Here is a 26,465-nt window from a genome sequence, read left to right as displayed (position 1 = left end):
TTGCACCACCTCTGAATGAAGACCCCATTCGTGATCGACCAAGCACTAACGGCTGAGTTTGCCCGCCCTGGCATTCAGTGAACCGGCCAGGTGTTGAAACACCAGGGTCATGCACTGATGTTCCAGCCATGTCAAGAAGCAAAGAGCCTCCTGACAAAGGGTCCACGACCCAACCCCACCCTGTTTGTTGCAGTACCACATGGTGGTGGTGTGGTCTGTGAAGAGAGGGAAGGAATGCCATCAGTGACAGTCGGATTGCCTGAAGCTCCTACAGGTTGATATGATGGCCGCCCCACCCAGAAGTGACATCTGTCACCACCATTAGGTCTTGTTAGGGAAGGAAGGGGGGGATCTGCCTCCGACCCAAGATTGGTTTGTTAGCCACCACTGCAGTTGTGCAGTTCCCTCTGAGATCTGAACGTAGTTGGAAAGATTAGCTTGATGATGCGCCCACTGGAACTTCAGGTCCTACTGCAGAGACTGCAAATGCCATCTGGCATGATCCACTAACAGGATGGAAAAGGCCATGAGGCCCGGCAGCCTCAGAGTCATTCTCACCAAAATCAGGGATGGAGGCTGAAATATTGGTATCATCTCACAAATATCCCGGACTCGCTGCACGGGAGGATAGGCCCGAAACTGCTGTGTCAAGAACAGCTCCGATGAAAGGAAACATTTGAGAGGGAGTCAGGTGTGACTTCGGCACGTTTATAGTGAACCCTAGGGAGTGAAGGTCTGCGGTAGTCTGGAGGTGGGAGATGACAGCCTGGGGCGAGCCCAGAACCCCTGATCTGCACAGATGAGCTGCGACCACTGCCATCACCTTTGTGAACACCCGAGGGGCACTGGTAAGGCTAATGGGGAGCAAGGTGAACTGAAAGTGCTTTTGGTCCACCGGGAACCGTAAATAGCATCTGTGGGCTGGCAAGACGGGAATATGGATATAAGTATCGTACAAGTCCAACGCCATCATCCAGTCTCCCGGGTTGACAGCAAACAGGACCTGCGCCAACATGAGCATCTTGAACTTCTCCTTCTGCAGAAGTGGTTGAGGGCCCTGAGGACTAGAATAGGACACATGCCTTTGTCCTTCTTTAGCACCAAAAAGTGGTGGGAATAGCAATCAAAACCTACTTCTGGTGCAGGAACCCTCTCTATAGCTCACTTGGCCAAGAGAGCTGAGACTTCCTGGTAGAGAAGTGCCAAATGATCCTCCAACATGCATTCGTAAGACAGTGGCATGGCAGGAGGAGTAGTCTCGAAAGGGATGGAGTAGCCCCTCCGGACAATTTGCAAAACCCACCTGTCGGTCGTGATAGATTACCAGTGGAGGAGGTGATGGCGACTCCTGCCTCCAACTGGCCGTTGACGGGCCTGAAACGTTGAAGGTTTGGAGGCTGCGACGGAGGGGAGGTGTGGACTGGCTGGCCCTCTGGTTCCCAGAGCCGCGAGGTCGCTGTGGTTCATGTCCACGCAGAGGCTGAACAGCTTGAGTGAACCGGTGGCTAAATTGGGCCAGACGCAGTTGGGTACCCCTTCCGTAGACACGAAACGGACGAAAAGCAGGCTAGAGTGGGCGAGAAGGCACAGTGAGGCCCAAAGATCTGTCCGTAGCTCTAGAATCATTAAAGCGCTCCTGCACCAAGTCTATTTTGCCACCAAAAAGACGACAGCCATCAAAGGGCATTTCCATCAAGGTTCATTGGACATCCCCCTAAAATCCAGATGTCCTCAACCAGGCGTAGGGCCTAAGGGCTACAGAAGTGGCAATTGTTCTGCCCAGTGAGTCTGTGGTATCCAGCCCACATCTAATGGCAAATTTGGCTGTTTCTCTCCCATCCGCCACTGCCTGGGAGAGAACAGCTCCGGCTTCCTCCAGGCACTGAGGCAGCACTTGCGTGACTGTATCCCAGATGGCATGGGAGTAGTGCCCAAGAGGCAGGAGGTATTCACTGACTGCAGTGCCAAGCCGGAGGAAGAGAACATACACTTCCCAAGATGGTCCAGCTTCTTGGATTCCCTATCTGGAGGGGCAGAAGGGAATGCGTCTTTAGAAGAGTAGGCTTGGACCACCAAGCTCTGAGGGTGAAAGGGTGCTGGGTCAAGAACACTGTCACCCAGGGTAGGGCGGTTGCAGTGGGCAATTGTCCTCTCCACAGGAGCCCCTGTGCTTGTCTTGGACCAAGTGCCCCGGATGACATCAGTGAGGGCCTCATTGAACAGCAATAGGGGTTCAGAAGAGGAAGCCACAGGCTGAAGCACCTCTGTCAGGGGGTTAGTCCTGACTGCTACCGAAGGGAGATGAAGGCCCAAGACCTCAGGTGCCCTTCTCACCACCACATCATACAATGCTCCCTCCTCTGTAGTCACAGTAGGGGGGGGGAAGCAAACCAGTGTCTGGAGAGGTGTCCAGACGACTGGCATCACCCAGATCCTTTCACCCAGTCCGGTTCTTCAAGCTAGTCAGTTAAAGGGTCCAACGACCCCTCCCAGTCCTCATCACCACCCTCCGATTGGTAGGGAACATAAGGGATGAACAGGGGAATTAAAGTACCCACCGACGTCGGTCTGGCTCTAGGTCCATCTCAGGGATGAGGACGGGGACGGTGTCTGCCAGGGGCACAGTCTGTTGTCGTGTTGGGATCGGTGCCGGGGAAGGTCAAGTGAGATCCACCAGAGTCGATCCGGATCCAGGCCTGGATCCGTGGGGGCCCGCCGGAACCGCTTGCATAGAAGGCCCAGGACCCCTGACCCGCTCTGCAGGGCCCGAAGGCAGGCCGGCAGAGTCGGGCTGCCAAAGGATGAGGTGTAAAGCCTCATAGAACTGCTCAAGTTAGGCAGGGGACGCTCTGGCTTCCAGAGAAGGTGGGAGATGCAGAGTTGTCCCTGAAACAGGCATCAGAGATGGAGCCTTTGAGCGACAACACTCAGATTCATGTGTCACGCCAGCTGATTGATGGAGAGAAGTCGAAGAGCGCTTGTACTTCTTCGACTTCTTGTGTTTCAATATACCTGAAGACCTCGATGAATTAGAGTGCGACGAGGAGTGGGGGCTATGCGAACGGTCGCAAAACCTTCCTCTCAATGAGACTGGGAATGACGCGGAGCTTACCGCCGGGCCTCCAACAACTTTCAGGACTACTCCTGCAAAGTCTTCGGGTGCCTGGCCAGCCAGTAGGAGCACGACTTCGGGTCATGGTCACGCTCCAGACACCACAAGCACATGAGGTGCATGTCCGTCACCGACAACATCTTGTGTTGGACACGCTGAGCTTGAAACTGGTCCGACGTGGGACATCCCTCGCACACCAGGAGTCCAAGTCTTGAAAAAGATGCAGATAAAAGGGTAGCCAAAAAATGGGTAAGGGGAAGCTCTCTCTGAATCTGTGTTAGGCTTGTGTGGAAGAAGAAAGAACAGACGTCAACGAGCATGGGTGGCGTCTAAGTAGGCACTGCGAAGTCATCCCGTTGACCACAATGCCAACAACGGTCGCAGAGTCGACCAACGCATAGGGGTACTTCTAAAGAAAAATCTCCGGATACAGACCGACGCCTGGGGGAAATTATAAAGGTAAAGAATCTACAACGGTCTCTTTCAGATCACTGGTGCACTTTATGCCACTGCACTCTATTCTGCACCTCTACTGTACACCCAAGCACTCTACGCCACTCTACTCTGCATCACTCCACTCTATGCCATTGCACTTTGCCCTGCACCACTCTGCTCTAAGCCACTCCGCTCTACTCTGCAACACAGCTCTCTTTACCGCTGAACTCTACGCCACTCTACTCTGCCTTGTTCCACTCTAGGCTACTGTACTCTACGCCACTTTATTCTACTCCGAAACTATTTACTCTTTGCCACTGCACCTCCGCTACTCTTTTCCACACTACGCTACTCTATTATACACCAATACTCCCCACACCAATTTTCTCAAAACCAATATGCACTACATCAATCTACTCTACACCACTGCACTCTGCAACACTCTACTCTGTAGCACTGCACTCTAGGCCACTGAACCCCATGCCATTTTACTCTATGCCACTGCACTCTACTCTGCATCACTTTAAGTCACTCTATTGCACTCTACACCACTTTTAATTTACTGTGCACCACTGCACTCTGTCACTGTATGCCACTTCACTCTACGTCTCTCTATTATACTTTAATCTACACCAGTGCACTCAACTATGCACCACAGGGGCCGATATTGCAGCTATGCTGCATACACGGCCCTGCAACAAAATCGGCCCCCACCTTTGCGGCCCACCGGGGAAATGCATGTTGCCCGCTACGGCCAGTCCGGCCCTGGTTTTAAGCTGACAATCTGGACATCCTTACATCTGTTCAGCACCGCAAAACGTATTTTTGGGTAGCTACGTGCTTTAGAACATATATCATAATAATAACTGACACTGCACTCCACTCTATGTCACTCAACTCTATGGCGCTTCCAATTTCAGACACACTACTCCCCTCACGACAATGTATGCTACTCCAGGACACCCTACTTCACTCCTCTCCTATCCACATCACTCAACTCTACTGTACACCACTCCATAGCACTCCATGCCACTCTCCTTTACCCCACTAACTTTTAGACATGCTAAACAGCCGCCACTCTGGTGTACAACATTGCTAAAATGTATTGGCAAAGCCAATAGTTTTTGCTTAGCCAAGAATTACCCGGGTTGTGCACAAACCAAGTTACAGCCATAGATCATTCATCACAAAAAAAACAAAAAAGAAAATCACTTCAGCTAAATCCCTTGGCATCCAGCTAAATCATCTTCGTAGTTTCAAGCCCTAACTTTATTTCACTTTGTCTTGAGGTACGAGGCAGTATCCAGACTTGTGTACAACAACAGAGAAGCCATGCTCTCAGGAGCCCTAGTTTGAGTTTTTTTACCCAGAGAAAGGAAGGTGGAGTTAAGACTCACTTGAAGAGCGAGAACATATTTCCCTAAAAGCCACAAAAATATCCACTGTGAGTTTCCTTTTGCACTACTGCTCTACTACACATAGTATTGCACAGTTTTTGTGAGCAGGGTGTGGATGTCTGCTGAGGACACATGGCATCCACATTATTGAGCAGCATTAATTTTGGGTAATGCATGGTACCACAGTGTTAGTGCTTGATGTTTTTGGTCAGTTTGTCTGTGCTACACTGGTTCAGAGGACTTGGTCCTGAGCGGATAGAAAGGGAATTGTCTGAAACTACCTTTCCGGATTAAAGGCTTTCCTAAAAGCAGTCATTAGCTGTGCCTTGACTCTGTGGTTAGCTGTTGATTCTGGGCACTTGCTTAATCTAGGTCCATAGATAATAGCCATAGGCTCACAAAGGCCTTCCGCCATGATTTGGCTGATGTATCATTTGCTGGAAGATTAGGAAAGATTTACTAGTCCTGGACAGCCATAGCCATAGAGCCCTGGACAGAAACAAAATATGGCAGTGTGTTCTGGAGGTGGTTGGACCCCATTTACCCAAGAAAGTCTTGTACAAATTTTTTTTTTTTAAATAAAGGTCACTACAAATCTGAAGACAATAAATCATCCATTGCAAATGTATACAATATTGTGTTGTTAAACCACTTTGTACAATTTAGCACTTTCCAGTAACTATGGTCAGCAGCTGGGGGTGCACTGCAGGTACACAGAGGATAGTAGACAGTCTAATCAGTCAGTCCATGGGCAATAATGCTTGGAATATTGCCCAGGCAGGGTTCAGAGTCTCAAGTGGCAAGCCTGTGTTTGTCAGACCCAGTGTCAGAGCACATGGGGATCCGAGGTCTATAAAATACTTGTTATTCATTAGGATATCATTTTTATTGGAAGCTAATTCTAGCCAGTAAGATACCTCTGTGTACTAATGTCGGTAACCTAAAGATAATGAGTTTGAATCCCAGCAATCCACTCAGTATTTCATCTTTTTGAGGGTGTCCCTCAAGGCTCTACCATTTCTACATTGAGTTGAATAATAATGACTACCTGTTATTAGCACCTAGACACCTGACAAAAGTTGCAGAGCACTATTCAAGTGTAATACATTCTGTGCAAAGCAACAACAGCCAAGCATCTTTTTATCCTAATCTATGCACCCATTTATTCAACCAGTCATCAGAACATCAGTCCTCCTACTCACCCTTTATCCTTCGATCTAAGGATATCCATGTTTCCCTACTACATATATCTACACCTACCTGTGGATTCAATGTCTCATCTGCATACTGCCATTACCCAACACACACACACACACCATCTGCCCACCCATGCTTTCATCCATCAAATCACAACCAATAATTCATCCAGTCAGCCTTGCATTATTTTAGCGATGTAACTGCATGCATCCATCTAGCCATCCACCACTGTATGCACCCACAGGCATTCGACTGATTCATCTTTAGAAGCAACCACGCAGCCATTAACCAATCCATCCAACCAGCATCCATCTGTGATGGCATCTGTGCATACTTATTGGTGGGCTAGGTGTGGGGAGATGTGTGTGCATATTTTCATCTAGGTGTAGGATGTACTGAGGGGGACCATGTAAGTAGAATTTCTATTTGTGCATCCAAAACATTGAATAAAAGCGAATGATAATAATACATCTAAAGTAAGCCATAGACCTATTAACTTTGCCAATACTTACTTTAATGACACTTCATTATCTTAATTGATGGTGGTCGATATGCTATTAAGGAGGGTTTAATTACCCACAAGCAAAGGACAGCGGTAGGACAAATTCACCAAAACAATTTTATTTCCAGTGTTTACGCGGATATGCACACAGGCATGATACAATGTTGAATTGCTTAAGTCTTCATGCAGAATTATACTCTTTTCAATGAAAGAAACCAGTTTCATCCAGGATCCACTATCTACATGCCTATGTTACAACAATTATATCAAATCTGGTATCTGAGGAAAAGATACACATGTAATATGTACAATTTAAGTTACCTATTTTACACAAAGTTTAAAAATTCAAGTCACATAAAACTCAAAAACTGTATTAAAAGTCTGAATATAAAAAGTGGAAATCCAACTGGAATGCCTAACGAATGGAAGCTCTTTATCCACCAATGTTAAAATATTAAAAATGTAATGAAACTGACTTTTGATGCAATGTGTTAAATAGTTCGCATCAGTTTCTAATTTCACAATATGGCACCCTACCAAATTAAATAAATTTATGATGAGGCACTTGTTAGTGACTAAACCAAAAGAACATTGTACGACCCAACGCCAGATGTAAAAGGTTATGCAGCAATCTCTTGTCAGGAAATCATGTACAGAACACACACTGGTAGATGTATTGTTCAACGTGTGCATGTTCTATCATCCAAAATATTTTATTGTGTACGATCTTCTGGCTGTACAATACATTGCGATGACTTTCCACAATGATGGAACCAAACCAAACAAAGGCCACACACTGATGAGCTCAGGTACAAAACAATAAACACAGCTTTACTGGAAACTGTAACAATAATCAATGGAATTTTTGTTGTGCAAAGGTTGAGCGATTTAAAGATACTGGTAGAATCGTGATCGAACTACTTGGGTGCCAGACAGTTTGTGAGGATGGGCATCAACTGCAGGACTAAAGTTGCTTTTGTTCTTGCTCTGATAACTTTCACCGTTTACTTGGTCCGCTGACTGGGATACTGATGAAAGAGGTGGTTGGTCAGTCAAAGTCAAACTGCTGGAACTTCCTATATCTAAATGCGTGGGAACAGTTGAAGGTGGCTGTGGCTTTGATATATCGTCTACAACAGAGTCTCCAACCTTGAGCTCTCTTTTTTCGCCTGTACTGAGGTCCGATGTGCTTGTGCGTAATCTTTCTCTGGCAAGCCATTCTGAGATGGAGAGATACTGTGATGGACATTTTGGTTTCAGTCTATCCACGGCAGACAATTCTGATTCTGTGTCCTTAGCCCTCCGGAAGCCTCCCTGCTCTTCAGCCTTCCAAGCATTCAAAACACTGATTTCCGCAAAATCTCTTTGCCCTCCCAGTGTGTGCCGTCTTCTGATATTTTTTTTCTTACGGCTTTCCTGAGAAGTTGATTTTTGACTTCCTACCCCAAACATGTCATCCGCAGATGCTTTCAAGCGCAGTTTCAATCTTTCTGTTATTTTTAGTCTCCAGGCAGGTTCTTGCTTTTCAGGTTCACTACTTACTGACGGAATGAGACTGCCTGTTGACAATCCTTTTTTAATAACATCTGGCGTAGACACACTGGGAAGGTCCTTCTCACATTTGCTATCCGCTGAACATTCGCTATCAGTCTTATGCCGTGCAGATTTCCTCCTTGATAATGTATCACATTCAATAAGTTTGTGGGAGCTGAACAGTTTGCGGCTGTCTAGCTTTGGTGTAGAACTTCCTTCTGTGCAACTTGTGCTTTCATCAGAGTTTCTTCGACCCATAGTTGTCATTTCTTGAGTTTTACCTCTAAAGAGTCGGTCAGCAGCAGAACTTGAGGCAAAAATAGAGAAATCGCTTTCACTATCTGTTTCAATATGGCGCCCTTCGCTGATCAATTCACTTCTCTCATCGTCTGCTTCATCGCCTTTGCTTTCCGTTACAGACTGTACTTCCGGGCTCATCATGTTACAATCTATACCAGTCAAATACGTAGTCGATGATGTAGTAGAGTAGTCTGAGGTGATGGAAATTACATCAGCTGTCAAATATTCATTGCCTTTAATTTCAGGGCTGTTTAATTGTTTGGATTTAGGTTTCTGCAAGGAAGCCTGGGAAGAAGTACTAAGCAGAGTACCAGAGTCAGACACGGATTCTTCAACTTGGAGGGATTTTTGCACAATAGTTTTATTTCCTTTGAACACTGTGTTTTGTCTAGCGTTGAGATTTGGGGATTTTGCATGTTTTGGTTGGCAGGGTGGTGAGGACTCCGACTGTGTACTCTCTTGAATAAATATATTATCTTTCACGGCACAATCATCTTTGTTATTACTTTCTTCTTTCTGCTTTATATTTAGATTATTTTTGGTACCCAAAACACTATTTTCATTTTCCAAGTCTTCTCTTTTAGTGACAGGTTTTATGACACCAGTCTCAGACTGTTGTGCAACTTCCCTTTTATAGAAGACATTGTCCAACTCATCTTCGGAACTGCTTGGATGTGGTTTCTCTTTTGTTTTTTTCCTCTTTCGACTAGCTGCTGTAAAGATGGAGGATACAAGCAGTTCTCTGCTATACTGATCTTTCCCAGATCCCCAAGAACCCTAAAAAACATAAAATTGAGATAAAATTGTTATCAGAAATAGATCATACATTTTGCCAGCACCAAACAAATAAATGCATTACGATTTATAAAAGCATTTGAAATGTAACAAGAATATAATTAAAATACATTGGCGCACATTTTTCACACATCTTTATTGTGGTGCTTAAGATAAATATGCTTTTTGCAAAGCTCCTCCAGAATAGCGTTTGCTTCGTAACACTTTTCTTGATAATTCGCAAAAGTACAAAGAGGCAGATCTTATGTGGATTAGCCAGTCTTACCCAGACTCTCTCCAAACCACATGACCGTCTAATTTAGATCCCTCCCTTCCCAAACATCTTCACTTCAAATTCACATTATTATAAATATACGGACTACTTGTCAATTTTTCCAGGCAGGACCTTGGATTTCCAGACAGAATTCAGCTATAAAACAAAAACAAAAAACTATCTAGCATGGGCCTTTTTAGGTAATTTCTTCCCTTAAGGTTTGACATAGTTGTGTTCACAATAATACTGCTCTGGGAGACTAATTATGGGCAGGGAAAAAAACACTGATGTGCACGGTCCTTAGCCAGACAAAGATTTGGTAATTAGCCATATCAGACTAGCTTTCTAATCCACATTTACAAAGGGTGTAGTCGGAACGATGGTCTTTATTTTGCACAACAGGCTGGATTATTATGAAATACATGATTCTTCGCTACCTTTGTTAAGAAACAACTAAAGATTTATGTGCCATGGGTTCCACACCCGAAACTCAAAAAGTGACAGATAAAATGGGGTTGGCTGTACGAGTTAAAGTTTCACTTACTGTTTTGTTAGCCTACTCCAAAAACACCCTGTCATGAAAAAGGACTGTGCCAACTAAGAAGGTCATTGGAAATGTAGGAGTGGTGGAAAGTGCCCTTGTCTTCGACAGGGATGCTGCAGATGATGGAGGTAACCGTTTCTTCAAGAGTGGGGATATCACAGACTATGATTACTTCTTAAATAAAGTCCTTTGTAATACAGTCTTATAAGTTAACAAGTGAGTCATGGATAACAAAGGATAAGTACTCTGGGTACTGGAAAAAAAGGATGCTGCTGTTTTTGGCATCAATCTTGATGTATGTGTCTTAGAGTCAGATGTAGAAGACAAGAGACCCTCTGAAGAAGCTTTTGACCTTTTTTGCCTTCAAAAGGTGCGAGTCCACATGCTTGCTTAACTTGCTGATCTTCACCTAATGGCACCCTAAAGGGCCAAACGCCAACCTCCTTTCCCTATCCTAAAGGAGTACTTGGGGACATGGTTTTACAAAAGTCACAACTGAGAGGGGCATGGCCAGAGTATAAAAAATAAACAAACTTCACTTGGGGTCATCAGCTAAAATCTTAGTTCCAAAGGAATGGCAGGATTTTAAGATATTCTATCAAGATTCTGATGGCGTCTCAGATATAATATACTTTAAAGGCTCTCAGTTAAATGTAGCAAATCTCTCGGGGTCTAAACTCTAAGAGAACCGAAAAGGAAGAAAACTTCAAGTCCTAAAACTGAGCGGAAGCAAATGCTTCAACAGAGTATAAATACCCAGGCAGTGGTGAAGAAAATGTACATACGTTATCTGATCTTGAAAATGGTTGACAATACTAGTCTTAAGAAAGATGCATCGTTAAAGTGCACTCATGGTAATACCGAACGTCTGGGAGCATACTGCTTGTAGATACCAAATACGGAAAAAAAGATACTCAACATTTAAAAAACATACGGAATACAATTGTTAATATGAATGCTAACCTGTAGATGCTAACATTGTGAAAATCTTGGAGACACCCCACATTATCTCTCCTTTGCCCATGATTTATTTGTTGCTGGATGTTTGGAGTCATGCACCCTATTGATGATGCTCATGATGGAAAACCAATACAAGGAATTTGCTTTATTTTTCAGCTGTTTATTGGGATATATCTTACTTTGTGCCTTTGTCAGCTTATTATTTTATGGAACTGTATACCTTGCCAGAAGACCGTAGAATGACAGTGAAACATAACATTGAAGTAGCTGTGTTTTTATGGAACTTTATACCTTGCCAGAAGATAGTAAAATCAGAGTGAAACATAATATTGAAGTTGCTGAAGGTCACTAGTGTAGGAGAACAAAGTAACCTTGATATCTCACTTGTATCTGTATCAAATATCACTTCCTTGAAATTTCATGTACAAGAGAAAGCAAATGATTGAAAATGACTATGAGGATGCAGCCCCCAACTAAGAGAAAAGCCTAACTCACTATGGAAAAAAGTACTGCTTATTGTTCTGTAACAAAATGGTATACAAAAGGAAGAATTTCACACAATCGATACTGGGGGCAGTTCACAAAGAAGTTTTTAAAAGTCTGAAATGTTGGCTTCGGGCTAGCTGCAGAATTTTCTAACCTTAGCGGGGTTCCCAAAATTTCCCAGTACTCTGAGTCAATATCCACAAAATATACATTTTACTATCCTAACTAGGGACAGCCTCATTTATCCGTGATAATAATTACGTTTTCATGGAGAAAACATGAGGAAAAGGTGCAGGTAGGCTTCATGCTTTATCTTCATATTTATACAATGGCAGCGCTCTGGGATAAAATGCAGTGTGAACAACCCAGAAAAAGCAATCATTGTGCATGTAAGTTCATGAAAATGTGTGTACAAGGAAAATATTACTTAGCCTGTAACCATCTTTTTGTAGCTTGCAGTGCTGTAGATTCAGATGCTCTACATACTCCTGCCATCTAGTTTTGGGCAAGGATGTTTGCAAGTTGTTTTTGTTTGAAGAAATCATCGGTCTCAAGATATCTTTTGACTCCTCCCCTAGCTAGCTCACAATGCACCAGGACACATACTATCTCATATCTTCTTCCTCCAGCAGGTGAGTAATGTACGTAGAGTGTAGAACAGCACAAAAAGGAATGTGTATTGTGCCCAACTATTTAATATAAAAACATTTGAGATCATTGCTCACTTACAGGGAGGTGGGAAACAACAGCAGTGCAGGGTGCAAACTGGTTACAGGATAACATTTTTCGTCTGTAAAATGTCCTGCTGTATATTCCATGCTCCGGATACATTAAAAGCAGTGTACCACAAAGTGCTGGCTAGACAACAAATGACATAGTAGCTTGTAGATACATTCTCAATACAGTTTGACCAACTAAAGTCTCTTGACAGGCTGAATGTCCAGACACTAATGATTACTGAACGTGGGTGACGTTCACCAAGTAGCATCGTCAGAAACATCTTCCATTGGAATGTTCGCTGAGAAGGTCATGGTTGCTCCCTTCTTCTAGCCGAATATGCCCTAGGCAGTCAATGCAGGGTACGCTTAGCTTTAGTGCAGCATTTCAGAATTCACTTAACTATAAAGCTGGCAATATCGTCAATAGAATTTGGGTTTTCTAGGTGAGGCTTAGCAAAAGCAAGAAACAGCTGCTGTCTGTTAGAGGATGAATTTCTCCCTGCAATGACTACATCATTGCTCTTTCAACATCTCAAGTGCGTTAATGCCCTATCTGCCATGGTCTACGAGAGTGGGATGAAAATAGACAACTTAACGGTTTGGTTAACACAGAAAGGTGAAATCCCTCAGTAGAAATCTTGGATTTGACATAAGGGCAACTATCTTTATGGACGTGAATAACAATTACTCTACTGTAAGCGCCTGCAATTCACCAACTCCCCTTAGTGAAGTAATTTCATCTAAGAAGTCTACCTTCAATGACAGAAACTGCACGTCACAAGAGTGTAGTGGCTTGAACTGGAGGTCCCATAAGTCATGTAAGCACCACATTTCAGCAGAGCCAGTGGAGCTGTAGGAGGAATAATTCATTTAAATCCCTCCATACAAAAAGAAACAACAAGTATTTTGAATAAAGAGATGTGTTCTCTCTTGACAGGTAAATGTAACAAAAGAGAAGTGTATTAAAACCCAGGTTTTTGCAAACGCTGCAAGTAATAAAAGATATCCTGCACTGATGACATAAGAGTTTCTTCTTGTTTAGTTAATATGTAACAGGCACATTTTTCCACTTGGCTGCATAGCATGCCTGCATGGTGGGCTTGTGGGCCTAATGTAAGATATGCATCCACTTCTGAGGAATGTTAAAGTAATCAAACTCCAATACCTCAGGTGCCAGATCACTAGGTTAATTTCCCCGAGGTTTTGATGTCTGGCTGAACCAGATTTTCAAGTCAGAAGAACTGCGGTGGGTGACTTTTCGTGCAGATAGGCATTTCCAAAAGCCCCGACTAACATAGCTGTCCCATGTATGTATGGGCAATCAAGACAAGAGACGTGGATGCCGGTCTCATTTTCCTCACTACGTATAGGCAGTGGAAAGGAAGAAAATATTTGTGACCAGTTCATCCATAGAGCAAGCCCAGAGGACTGTGGGTATGGATACATGGAGGATTAGTTTGAGCACTGTGCATTTTTGGTGGCGATAAACAGATTGAGAAGGGCGGTGCCCCATTTCTGAAAGTATTGCTGATATACTTAGCGATTCATCTCCAACTTATGTACTTGTTGATGTATCCTGCATAGTTGTTGTCTATTCCAGACAGGTGCTCTGCAATGAGCCTGATGTGATCACAAATTGCCCGATGCCAGTTCGTTTAGGCTTGTACTGACAGCTGAGGGGAGTGGGTTCACTCCGCTTTTAAACATAGAGCGCGGAGATCACGCTGTCCATCTCTACTAGGACTGTTATCCACCAAATGAGCATATAAAATGCTCTGAGTGTCAACTGCATCACTGTGAGTTCTAGATACAGGGTGTGACAATGCTGTGGTTCTGCTGTCCCCACCCCTCGTCAGAGGAGTCTGAGAAAACTCTACCCTGCTAGTCAGGTTCTAGAAATGGCCTGTCCAGCAACAAGTTCTGATTGTTCCACCATTTGAGAGCGTCCAGAACTCTGAGCCCATCAACACAAGATCTTTCCATTTAGCCAATATTGTCACAATTGCAGTGCCAGAGACTCTTGAAGCGGGCACATATGCAATCTTGAGTCGGGTGCAATCACTATAAATGGAGTCATCATTCCTAATAGTCTCATTACTGTCCACAAAGTTATGGGACGTGATGTCTGAAATAGGAGTTGCAGCCTTTGGAATGCCATCACCCTGTATTTGGGTTGGGTAGGCTTTGCTTGAGATGGAAATCAACACATCTTTCCCAAAAATAGAGACCTGTTAGGGATTGAGGCAACATTTTCACATGGACAATGAATCCTAACCAGTGTAAAAGACACGCTGTACGAGTGTTTGCTAGACATTACTGTTGGCTGCTGCTCCTCATCAGCCAATCGTCCAAATAAAGAAAGACATGTTTGGGGTTGCGGTCCATGTGCACTACTACCAATGCTAGGTATTTGGGGAACACCCTTGAACTGGACTGAACTGCAATTGCTGTCTACTTACCAAGTGCAGGTGTCAGCGATGTGCCGGACTTATAAAGATGTGAAAATAGGTGTCCTTGTAATACTTTCTCTCACTGTAGTTCCTGACTGTGTGCTGTTGAGGTGGTATATTGGTGGGGTGTGTGTGTGTGTGTGTGTGTGTGTGAAACAAAGAGCAGTATCCTGCTGAACAAAATACCAGACAGGACCCACTTGTCTGAAATTTTTTACTTCAAAGGTGGGAGGGGTAGACCTATTGTCCCCTGATAGGTATTTCTAGAGCCACCTTCACCCCTTACACTACCACTCCACCAGCCCCAGAGTCACAGTGGTGAACATTTATAATCCCCTGGTGCAAACACTTCGTTCAATGAACCAATACGAATTAGAAATCCAGTTGGACTGCGACCTGCCTATAAAGAGCTCTGTTGCCCACCTAGGAGCACAAAAGATGGAAGAGGCTTACTTGATTCTGATCCCAACATTGAGGTTGCTTTTGGCATGGAAGGTGTTAAGTCAATGCCTTAGGGCTTGCTTGTGGGTTTCTTGGGTCTTGGCTTGAAGCCTGTTTCTCTAGGTTTCTCCAGAGCTCTATTTTAACAAATGGTCCTAATAAATGCTGTGCAAGCAGATCAAGTTCCTTCAAAGTGGAAAGACGGTAAACACAAATTACAGTCTAATTTTTGGCCCAACCACAGGAATTTTGCATTACAATTAGTGCAGAACTGGAAGTGATTTTCCAAATCATTTTCATATGACTTAGTCTAACAGCAAAGTCCAAGACCAACACTTGCAGGCTTGTTTGTTCCACGGCCAAGGAAGACATGAAGACACTGAAGAAGAGTTCTCTGATGCCCTTCTTTGAAAAATCATGTGTCTGACATCAAACTATTTTTGGTGAACGTCCGAACAGATGGTGAAACACACAATTTGAGGTGGTGTCTTTGTCCTGGTGTACTGTGGTTAATTGAAGGCTCACAAGGTATCTTGAGACCAAAGACATCTTGAAACAAAAAAAATAACTTAAAAAAATTGCAGAGCATGCAATCTACAGAAACAAATGGTACAAACATGTTTTTAAATCCACTGTATTTACATACGTTATTCCTACACCTGAATTACAGTTCCAGAAAGTTGTACATGGATGGCAAGGGGAGTCTTTGGAATTTCACCTCCGCGAGGTGGCAGACTCGTGTTCATGTGCCTCACTTCAGCAGGACACTACCAAGAATCGAACCCTTGACCAGCAGAACATCATCTGCTACATATATTGCCATGCCACATCTGCAGCTATCCCACTACTACTTGTGAGAAACAAAAAATTAAATGTATAGGGATCTCCTAAAGGATATGTTCCTTCCTACACAGTCTTTCTTCAAAGTCCTTAGCCTGGTGGAAACCTGAGCTTGTCTCATGAGGGGGAGACAAGGCTGATTTGCATGTGGCTGGGTGCAAGCCGAGGCAGCACGGTGGGCAAACAAAGATGGCTTAGGATGCGGCCTCGAGCAATGACCAGTGGCTAAGATTAATTGAAGCATTCCAACCATCACTTTGCATTTTGAGGCCACTTTGTGAAAAGGTGAAACAAAGTCGATTTACGAAATGCAAGCCAGGCTTTTTAAGTGGCCAAGACGTCATGGTTAGCGGCATTTATACGAACACAGAAACATAATTTACAAATGAAATTCTGAAGAACTACCACTTCAATCAAAAATGCCAAGTTGTAAAACAATACTCTTATGTTACTATTTCTCAGAACGAAAAGCAAATATAACCATAACATTTCTACTAAAGGTAACTCAAATGGATTATTTGAATTGAATAGTAAAATAGTTCCGACTGCTGAGCTTTCACTTGCTGCTATCTGTGGCAAATCTACACCTCCAAATTCTGCTTGTTGGCTCAGTCTCCTATAGATTTGAGTATATCAAAATGAGCACAGTTGTGATAAGCAAAAATAACATTTCTGTAAAGGGCAATGAAGCCAATGCTGCAGCAGAATGTGTTATATAAAAACGTATTAAGAAAGGATTTAGCTTCTCATTAGAGTGGAGTTTTAGCTCTTGGCAGAATGAAGTTCCTCTATTGACCTAATGCATCCTGACACTGCCTGCCTGGGGCCAATTTCTGCACACCAATGAAAATCGTATTACGAGTGTAGGATCCTGAAGGAGTACGAAAGGCAGGGTAACTACTCCCAGAGGGCAGGTATGATATGTGCTTGTTGTTCCAGCCCTCATCCTCAGACAGCCTCGTTATGGGTGTCCTGGGCCTCTACCATCCGGTGCCTTGCTCCATCTAGCCACCACAGCAACAGACAACCCCAAAAATACCAATGGTCCACAGCCACCAGGGAAGTCTGTGCACACCCTTCTTTGCAGTCTATAGGCAAGGTAAACTTAATTTGTACATTTATTGGAAGGAAGGAGGTTTGGCTGCCAGAGGTGTGTGGATTTTAAGGGAATCTAGGGGGGAAGAAGAGCACACTCCATGATTCATTAGGAATGGATGCTGTGAGACCTTGCATAATACTGAGCAGATGCAAAAAGTGGGAAGCTTCTGAAACATGTAAGAATACCAAACAACTTATGAAAATCCTCAACTCTTTCATAGAGCTGAAAATCTTTGACACCAAACTGCAAGTTTGACATTGTTTTGAGCAACCATTTTTCTATGACAGTATATGTTGTAAATACATTTACCTTAGATTTGGCTGAGTCACTAGTAGCCGAGTCTGTAAAAAACACAAAACTTAGTAAAACTCCATTTCATAACACAAACATTAAGCAATACTACACACAATGCTAGATTTATGGAAAATACAAGCACAGACCAAAAGGTGAAAGCAAAAGAAAAAACAAAGTGGAAAGTCCGAGCTCACAAAGCCGCACCACAGAAAGCCACCGCCATGAAAGGATGCTGTGAATTGTAGGCAGAACCAGCTCAATGGCATGACAGAAATGGCAAAGGAGCCCTGTTCTTGTAAATAAAAACAAAAACACTTAATACTTTTTTGAGCTAATTATTTCACACAAAACAGACCCAAGACCTGCTATTACACTGTTGCTCTTCACTATCTTAATCATATGCAGGTACAGTTCTTGTCCTATATCTGACCCGATTTCAAACACACCGTTTAGGGTATGCAGCATAGTGTAGCCAAGCAGTAAATTTACCAAAATCAAGCAACAACTACTTCAGAAAAAACTAAATCTGAACTGCTGTTCCGAGTTTTATCTATCTCAACATTTAATTAAATTTATTTTAAACTCCATTATTCGTATAGTATAAACCATATGTGTTTAGCAATCTGTATTGCAATTACAACTAGCTGTGTTCCAAACTACGTAAGGGATATTATGAAAAGAAAAAATTAACACTATGGCTTTATTTTCAGGTAAATTGAGGCTTTACATATACGAAGTGGACTGCTAAGGGCTACGAAGTAATGATCAAATTGTGATTTGCCTTGCTTTTGCTATTTTTATTTTATTGTTCACCAACAGAAGAGCAGAGCCCCATGCCACACCACTTTGACACATGGCTAATGCTTTATGACTAGAAAAACCGGTAGACCATACCATGCTATTACTCCTCGGTGTCTGCTTCAGAAATAACAAGAAACAGCAGAAAGACTTTAAGAAAGTAGCATTGATCTGTTCAAAATACTCGTAACAGAAAATTTACAGGACAGATCATTTACAAAAAGCGGGGGTTTCTGCAGACAAGGCAGCTACAATGAGGGCAACAGTCCTCTTTCTTCCTACAGTTCCAGCTGTCCATCATCGACATCACAGAATCCATCAGTGACATCACCGTATGATAGACTCCTCCCATTTCTCCTGTTTCAACATCAGCATAGCATGTTTCAGTGAGTGCTGCAAACACTTTACAAGTAAAGCAAGAACTAGAGACAAAAGAGCAACAGTTTTGGGCACATCATGCTGGGTTAGTGAAACAGTAGGTATGAAAAACAGTGCCACCAAACCCCGCAATGCTACTATTTAAACTGAGTGGGGAAGAGATACCCTGTTAAAAAACAAAGTGTTTAACATAACACACACATCTAATATTTTGCATTTTAAATTCAAATTTTTAAAATGCTTTGTAATTAATATGCATGCAGTACACAGCACGCTTTGCCGACAGAGCAAATACATTAGGAAACTACATCTATCTGCGATAACTTGTGATTTCTATGTTTCATTATCTGAAAATAAAGAAAACTGTGCTGCAAAGAACATGCTTTGCACAAGTGATGCAAGGCTTAACTAAACATGTGACAGCCTTCAAGAGTAGCAGATAAAGAATTTTCCATGTTCAAAAATGAAAAAAACATTTTTTTAAGCAAGAGATTGGTATGAAGGAAATAGATTGTAGTTCAAAGATTGTGTATACTGAACATGTTAATCTAGCCATCTGATTAACTGTCCAGGTAAGAATTACCTGATACGTCTCCAGGGGATACTCCAGTTCGTCCAATGTTGGTGAGTAAATGATCTATGTTTGGCACTGGCTGTGATTCTAAAGTGCTTTCCTCCTGTACAGTTGTCTACAGTTAATAAACAAAGATCTCATCATCTTTACCCAATCAAATCACTATACATTGCAAAACATCACAAAACTATAGTCACCAGAAAAATTGCAAATCAGGGATTGGAAGGAATGATAACTCAGTTACATGATCCTCTTCAGCCCCCGACCTAGCAATCCTCTCCCCGAAAACTCTAGGAAATGTATAAAGCAAAACGTGTTTAATCAGTTGGTTAATACAAACTAAATATCATCACTATTTCTAGAAGGAGTTTGGTTATTTATGACATGCGATACAACATTTAAATGTAGAGCAGATCATGTTGCTACACTGTATGTTCCAGACAAGTTTAAAGTAATAGTTTAATTTTAAGGCAGGCAGAAACATGTCTCAACCTCCTCTCCCAACTCACCATCTCCATTAATTTGTATTTGGGCTAAATGATGCATTTAAACCTCCTTATTGGAGATGTTGGCATGAAACTGACAAGCCCAAAGGACCCATCTCTGCTACTGGCAGAACTTTACAAGCACCAGGAGGTGATCGGTGCCACTTTCAAATCCTTCAATAGGTGGGTCTTTGAGCCTCATCTGCACCAGAGTTAACTAAAGGGGGAGTTAATCAAAATGGCTGGAGACATTAGCACCAACCTGTGATGTCATTGATAATAAGTACATCACAATTGCATCTCCTGATCCAACACGAGGAATATAGCTTGCACATGCACCCTAACCTCCGTCTGATGACAGTCAATGCACGCCTCCCCAAAACAAACAATTTAGGAACAGCAAAGAGTTTCCTAACCGTCTTTCTGGGTGACTTTCGAAATAAGGGGAGTAGTACACGAGAATTTCTTGGAAGGACAGACACAAACGCCCACATACACACTAAGTTCACATTACATCCTCTTTCCTCTGCCCACCACAACATCCCCCATGGAGATCAGAGACCATATCACTTCAATTATTCAGAAACCCGTAGATCCTCAAGGGTTTCACCCATTTGCCTGAGGGTTAGTGATCAGTTCCCAGGCAAGAAACAGAAGACACTTATTAATGCAAAGGCAAGTCTCTTCCAATGACAGAACTAATGAAAGTCATTTTTTAACACTTCAAAATAATCTTGGCATGCTTGAATTCCCTTCGATACCACAGATTAATTTTGCAAAAAGGTGAAAAAGCAATCTCGTAATGCTAAGGTCTCTGAAGCCCCTTCCTCCTACCATGCCCCGTTCTGCATATTACACTGTAAACTTTTTCCTGTAATTCTTAAGCAGTTTTCACAAACGTCTAAGCAACACCAACACACAACCTTCATTAATAATCAACTAGAGAGGGTACAAACCTCCAGTTAAGAAAATGAAAACACCAGGAAAAAATTTACAAAACATTCTAGAAATGTTTTTGCTCTATTGATGAAGAAACTAATTTCAAATTAGAATACAAGAGTGCTTTAGTTCCACAGAGAAATGGAAACAATACTTACAATTGGTTCTTCCGGCCCTTCTTCCGAGAAAAACCAGTCATACTAAGAAGAAAATAAACACCATTAACTTCTATAGCAAATACATGTAAATACAATGCAAGAACAATAGAGAACAATTCAATTACATACACTCGTATCTATTTGTATCTGTACAATTTAATCTAAAAAAATACATGTTTTTGGAATCAGTAAAGTAGTTACATCCTTGACTTACGTGCTGTATTAGAGTTTCTACAATTTTATATTGATCAGGCATATGCGTGACCATGTGTGTCATGTTATCTTCTGATGTTCTCACAAGCGTTGGGCCAAATACTATTGCCAGGTTTCTTGGTTCCATCTATAACAAAAATAAATTACATTTTCAAACTAATAATCTTGGTGGTAAGTGCATACAACTGTTCTTCCATTTTTGTTCATGAAAAAGCAACCTTAAAAATATTGTTTGATAGATGTTGTAATGCTTTTAAGACAGACATCTAGATAACTAGAAATCATGTTGGCACCACTGAGTTAATACTGCCATGGTAGACCAGGAGTGATTATTTGTAGACCTTCAGATCATCACCATAGAATTTCCTGGCAGTGAAAGCTGAAAAACCCACAGAGAGGGAAAGATGGAAAGATGATAGACATGAAATATACACAGGATCATATGAAAATGTAACATTAAAAGTAAGTTTGACACTTTTAGATCTTACTAATTAAGAACATGTTGAGGACACTACTTTCTGACAGAGAATAGAAAGAGATTAAATATTCCTATTCAAACTAACAGAGGACTGGATTTAAACTCTTGAAATAATCTGGTAAGTAACTCACAGAATCGAGATGTTAATATATGTCGCAAATTACGTTAATGTACAAATGCTGGAACGGCTTTAACTTCAGTTTGTGTAAAATTTGTCTTTTGTAGGCTCTAGTGACGATGGTGCAAAATACCCAAGGAATGACCTCCCTTTTCATGTTTGTGATCCTTTCCTAAAGGGCATCACAATAATCATTAGGCAATATTAGACAACAAGGGATAAGCTTGTATGCTGCATGTTATTTTCTCCTTACTAGACTTGTGCTTAAGACTACTGCAGAGAGGAAACTACTATTTTATAGGGTAGTTGCCATTTTAGAGGAATTGACATCAAGAGGGATGAAGGTTCAACCTCCAAAGTCAAGGATAGAGTAGATAGTTATCAAGCCCTTCAAGAAGATTTAGCCAATACCCGTTCAAGACCAAAGTAGGTCTGAACTGAATGGAAAAAAAGAGGTCTTTGAAACCCAGCGTAGTAACGTGATGATTTTGCACAGAGGAAACAACATGTATAGAACAGGACAATTTACAGTTTCAAAGCGTGATAATTTGTGTTCAGGAAATGCGGTTGTGTGGACAAAGCGTGTTCAATGAAGGACTGACCGGGATCTAGAGGCTTGCCGTAGTCTGCACACCCGCATTGACCACTGCAGCACACAACATCACACGAGGGACTATATTCCTCTTGCTAATACCTGAGCTACATGTGTTGGGAAAGAATTAGATTACTAACTGCAGAGTAGATTGCCTTCCCTTGGAGGGCTTAATTTTGGGGAAACTTCTGTGCAATCCAGAGACCAAGATTGGGTCTGACATAACGTAGATTCCAAGGTTTGTGATACAGCCTCTTTCGAACTGGACATAGAGTAAGTATGCATACCTCTGATCTATGGCTTGAGGCCTCATGTACACTTGTGGAAGAGGCAGGGGAATAGGATTATGAATGTGAGTATTGAGGTTTTATTTCTTGTGTAGGTCACTTCAGAAATAAATGTTCTTGATTGGTATATATGCAAACAGACTGAATGATTACTTCCTTTTTTAATTAATCAATTTGCTCAAGTAAAAAAAACCATTAAACTTTAAGTAAACATGTAGCACTTTCAGAAGTAAGACAATGGGATAATGTTCTGCTATAAAGAAAGATGCCAATATCCTTTTTGAATAGTTTGCCAGGAAGGTGTGCCAGACACTTGATTGATGCCTGTAGAGGTCATTGAAAAATCCTGGGCAAGACTTTGAATTGGTTGGAGGGTGATAAAACAGAAGAATCTTAAAGTTTATCTTGCCTAGTCAGATATGAAAACAGACAACTTTGGAAATGAAGAAAAGTCAAAACCCACACCACACTGACCTACAAATCTGCCTTCTCCCACTTTCCTACTCAGATACCACAGTATAGTATGAATAGGGAGGCAAATAGATAACATTTAGTGGAACAGCCTTTTTACACCTATGGACAGAAACAAAAAACTATATGTTGAGGTAAAGAATTATGCAAATAATCAACAGGTAAAATATGAGGGAGATCTGAGGGGGAAGAAATAAAATGTAACAGTTGCCTGCAGTACCATGCTCCAAAAACTCAGTCAAGGTAATGCATTCCCAATCCAGAGGAACAGATGCAATTTTATACTGAAAAGCCAGGAAAAGCAAGTAAATGAAAGGAGTCTGACTTTTCGACCATGACTCTCCGTGGAGTGAGTGAATCGTTGCAATGATGCCAGGAATTCAGATGTGGTGCTAGAACACCATATTAACTTGTAGCTGAGTAAAATGCACAATGCTGCAGAAGAGTGTTTTAAGCCTTTTAGTAGAAGTTTTGGTCTTCACATTATTTACGCAATATCAGTTCTGACTCAAGGAGGTCTGACCTGTACAGAGGAAAACCTAGGTCTTAGAGACCCTGGGTAATAATGTGATAATTTTGTACGGAGGAAACAAAGTCTATAGTACAGAACCATTTACAGCTTCAAAGCTTAATGTTTTCTGTTCAGGAGCTGAATTTTTTGGTTCTATTCCGTTTTAAGAGCCACAGAAGCAATCACATTGTGCAAATTGGTTTCACAAGTTATCGAAACAAGACATCTTTGATTTCTTCAAAAGCAGAACTGATAACAGATTAGCATGGTGTGGTATACTTGCTTGATCTTGCAGTGCTTTAAATGTGCAAGAATAGAGGCTGGAAGCAAAGAGCTGGTGAATCACTCATGTTAAATCCAGTAGTTATTAAAAGCTATGCATTAGCCACAACTGGGAAAACAGCAATTACAGGTCCACACTCCAGTGGAGCCGACTGATTTAGTCGCATTGACCAGGCCCACATTAGCAGCAGTGAGTTCAGTTTCAAAGAAGTCTAAAGAATCTTCGGTAGCTCAAACTGTCAGAAATCTGGGTGTTACCATGGACGATACCCTATTGTTCACACCAAAAATTAATAAAGTGACATCTTGAGTCAACTTAAGATCCTGACAAAAATGTTGGTTTTTCTCCCTACTCTGGCCCATTTGCCCTTCAAGCACTGGCATATTCCCAGTTGGACCACACCAATGGTTTACATCTTCGTCTACCAGCCTATCAATTTAATTGGCTTCCGATGGTGCAGAAGAACATTAGTTATTTACCTGTAAACTGTGGTTCTCCAGTATTGGTGTCTTTCATAGATTCACATGCTTGAATATTCCCCGTCGTCGAAGTGTGAGTCCCACGGTACATAAAATAGTAGTAAAATATATATATATATATATATATATATATATATATATATATATATATATATATATATATATATATATATATACACATATATACACATATAGAAAAATTATATAATTATACATATACATAAGAAATGTAATACATATAAAATATAAATATACGTAAAGTTAAAAGTACCATAGAACTGAAAGAAAACCCATTGAGGCTTTAAAAGGGAGAATTCACTTTAGTAACTTATCCTAGTCATTATAATAGTCCACATTCCAGCCAATCAGGCAACAGCACCCTCTAGAACCTTTTCCTCAGAAGCTCAAGCCCTGAGATTTTCATAGCACCAAAGTGACCAAGAGTGCATGAGGAGAAGAGAGCCTCTGAGGGGAGGAAGGGTGGGTCGCATGTGAATCTATGAAAGACACCAATACTGGAGAACCACAGTATACAGGTAAGTAACTAATGTTCTTCTCCAGTATTAGGGGTGTCTTTCATAGATTTACATGCTTGAATAAGAGTAGAAAGCAGTAAAATAATATACGTATATGTCATAAAAGGCATTGCAAAACCAAGTAAGTACAACCATAACATGATTTAGATAGCATACATTAGACATATGGTAAAACCTTTTATGACAGGAAGCAACAGAGGCTCACCTTAGTTAAAAAGATTTCGTAACACAGCTTGGCCCACAGCAGCATCTGCAGCATTCGCTGATTCCAGACAGTAGTGTCTCGTAAACGTGTGTCTGCTTGACCACGTTGCAGCTCTGCAGATCTGGCGCAGAGACACTCCAGCAAAGAGGGCGGTAGATGATGCCACAGCCCTTGCCGAGTGTGCTCGCACCTGAGCAGAGAGAGGCTTTCCTGCCCGGCAATGGCAGAAAGAAATGCCAGAAGAGATCCATCTCGTAATAGATTGTCTTTTACAAACTCGGCCATAAGCTACAAAGAGCTGGTCTGACTTTCGAAAAAGAAGGAGCGGTGCGCTGGATGTAGAATTTCAGGCAACGTTTTAAATCCAAGGAATGGAGAGAACGCTCAGCAGGAGACTGAGGGTTGGGGAAGAAAGTTCTGAGAATGACGGGCTCATTCAGGTGGAAATTCGAAGGAACTTTGGGAATTAATTTTGGATTTGTCCGTAAAGTAACAGTGTCTTTAGAGAATTGAAGAAATGGAGGTTGTATCGTGAATGCTTGGATGTCACTTACTCGCCTTTATGACTTAAGCGCAAGTAAAAGAGCTACCTTCCACGTAAGGAATTTTAAGTCCGCTGAATGGATGAGCTCAAAAGGAGGTAGGAGGAGCTGAGATAAAACCAGATTCAGGCGCCAAGAAGGCGGAGGACGACGTATGGGCGGATACATTCGAAAGAGGCCTCTGAAGAACTGTCGAATGATCCGAGAGGAATACAAAGAGGTGGTGCCATCATGCCGAAAGCGGGAAATTGCTGCTAGAAAGACTTTAAGAGTGGAATAAGAAAGTCCTGACTTCGCTAGAGATGAGAAGAAAGGCAGGATTTGCTACGGCTTGACGTGCATTGGATAAAGGGCTTCCTTGTGACACCAGACACAAAAACGCTTCCATTTCAATTGATATGTTTTGATGGTGGAAGGAGCACGTGCATGAGCTAGCACCTTCCTGCACTCCGGAGTGATATTCAGACCTGCAAACTCATTGTGTTCAGGTTCCAAGCATGCAGTTGGAGATAAGCCGGATCTGGATGGCAAATCCGCCCTTTGCTCATGGTGAGCATGTGAGGCAGTGGGCGAAGACGTATCTGATCGCACTGAGACAACAGTAGGAGGCCCGAGAACCACGGGCGACGTGGCCACCTGGGAGCAATCAGAATGACGTGGCATGGTTGGAGCTTCATCCTGTGCAGGAGGCGCGGAACGAGAGGGAGCGGGAGAAAAGCGTAGACTAATTCGCTCGACCAATTGATCGAAAACGCATTCCCGCTCGACTCTCTGTGGGGATGCAGACTTTCAAAGTGTAGGCATTTGCAGTTGGTTGGAGTCGCAAACAGATCCATCTGTGGATGTCTCCACTGGCGAAAGATGTACTCTAGAGTGGGTTGGTGGAGTTCCCACTCGTGATCGTCCGCCAAAGATCTGTTGAGACAGTCGGCAAGAGTGTTGGAGATGCCCGGCACGTTAACTGCGGTCAGGTGAACTTGGTGTTGAATCGTCCAATTCCAGATTTCTTGCGCCTGCTTGGAAAGCAGAAGAGACCTTGCACCTCCCTGCTTATTGAGGTA

General features: G+C 42.4%; 1 protein-coding gene across 2 annotated transcripts in view; it reads right to left on the bottom strand.

The window, feature by feature from the left end:
- Positions 1-6,746: 6,746 nt before the first annotated feature.
- The window catches only part of ARHGAP21 (Rho GTPase activating protein 21), a 430,157-nt gene continuing 410,438 nt past the window's right edge, over positions 6,747-26,465 (bottom strand). For both annotated transcript variants that reach the window (XM_086941663.1, XM_086941662.1), the window contains 5 exons: positions 20,904-21,029; positions 20,690-20,731; positions 19,117-19,222; positions 17,373-17,404; positions 6,747-9,253 (listed from right to left, as the gene is read on the bottom strand). In XM_086941663.1, coding sequence (XP_086797789.1) covers positions 7,532-9,253; positions 17,373-17,404; positions 19,117-19,222; positions 20,690-20,731; positions 20,904-21,029 — 2,028 coding nt within the window. In that variant the 3' untranslated portion in view covers positions 6,747-7,531. The remainder of the gene's footprint in view (positions 9,254-17,372; positions 17,405-19,116; positions 19,223-20,689; positions 20,732-20,903; positions 21,030-26,465) is intronic.

Source organism: Lissotriton vulgaris, chromosome 10 (genome assembly GCF_964263255.1).
Source record: "Lissotriton vulgaris chromosome 10, aLisVul1.2, whole genome shotgun sequence".
In the NCBI taxonomy this organism is placed as follows: domain Eukaryota; kingdom Metazoa; phylum Chordata; class Amphibia; order Caudata; family Salamandridae; genus Lissotriton; species Lissotriton vulgaris.
This window is presented reverse-complemented; position numbering and strand designations above follow the sequence as displayed.